The following is a 1,045-nucleotide window of genomic DNA, read 5'->3' as shown; positions in this document are numbered from 1 at the left end:
ATTGGAAGAGTTGTTTCTGTGTGATCTCTAAGATCAGTATCCAAGAATTAAGTTTATAATTTGCAAACATTATTGAATACATTTTGTAATTCTACCAGCTTCCTAGTATTGGTATAACAGAAATGATACTATGTTTAAGAAAGGCTGCTGCAGAAATGGTTATAGTTACTGTGTGGTCTGCTAACACAACAAAAAGCATGCTTTTAAGTTTTCCTAAAGGCTTGAAATATGCTGCTGTTTCAATTTACAGCTCTAAAGCATATGGAAGTGAGTAGACGAGAATAGAAACATATCGTAGAAAAAGAGAATGGGATGCACAGAGTTCTTTCAATATTCAGTCAATCATCTACTTTTTCATTCATCACGTGTATTCAGCATCTATATCACTCAGGGCACTTAACGGAAAACAATGATTAAACAAATTCAAAGGTGTCCTTCAGGAATTTAGAGCCTTTGAATGTATTAACAACTACTAATAGCAAGCTCTTTCTCTTTCTTTGAAAGCCTCCTCCCCCGTCTTAAATTGTAGGGCATCAGTTTGAAACTCATGGGCGCTGTCTCTTTAACATGTAATAGAACTCTGATTGCATCGCTCACAGGCTCACAACTCCCGTGGGTCTCATTCTGGTTACTACTCCACTTCCTGGCATCAAAACGAGGGGGAAAGCGAGTGTTAGTAAACATTGACTTTCGTGTGTGGTTGTACTTGAGCCCAGAGCGCCCCGCCGGCCCACCGGCAAAGGCTGGCTCTCACCAGCGCCGGCGAAGTCTCGGGGCTCGTCCGGGCGCCGCACGGTCCCCCTCCCTTCCCGTCCCCTCCCCTCCCCGGTTCCCCCCCACCGGGAGAAGCCCGGCGCCGACCGCTCCCCAATGGCCTCCGCTCCGGTAAGGGTGGGCTGGGGCCGCCGTTGTTGTAGTGACCGGGAAGCGCTGCCGCTCTGGGCAGACGGTTCCGGGCGCCGCACGGTCCCCCTCCCTTCCCGTCCCCTCCCCTCCCCGGTTCCCCCCCACCGGGAGAAGCCCGGCGCCGCCCGCTCCCCAATGG

The 1,045-nt window shown here is 50.0% G+C and overlaps 1 protein-coding gene across 1 annotated transcript in view; it reads left to right on the top strand.

Annotated features, from left to right (window-relative positions):
* Positions 1 to 865: 865 nt before the first annotated feature.
* Positions 866 to 1,045, top strand: part of POC1B (POC1 centriolar protein B) — a 118,588-nt gene continuing 118,408 nt past the window's right edge. The window contains exon 1 of the mRNA XM_027774329.1: positions 866 to 885. Coding sequence (XP_027630130.1) covers positions 871 to 885 — 15 coding nt within the window. The 5' untranslated portion in view covers positions 866 to 870. The remainder of the gene's footprint in view (positions 886 to 1,045) is intronic.

This window comes from Tupaia chinensis, unplaced genomic scaffold (genome assembly GCF_000334495.1).
Source record: "Tupaia chinensis unplaced genomic scaffold, TupChi_1.0 Scaffold000423_1, whole genome shotgun sequence".
NCBI classification, from domain to species: Eukaryota; Metazoa; Chordata; class Mammalia; order Scandentia; family Tupaiidae; genus Tupaia; species Tupaia belangeri.
This window is presented reverse-complemented; position numbering and strand designations above follow the sequence as displayed.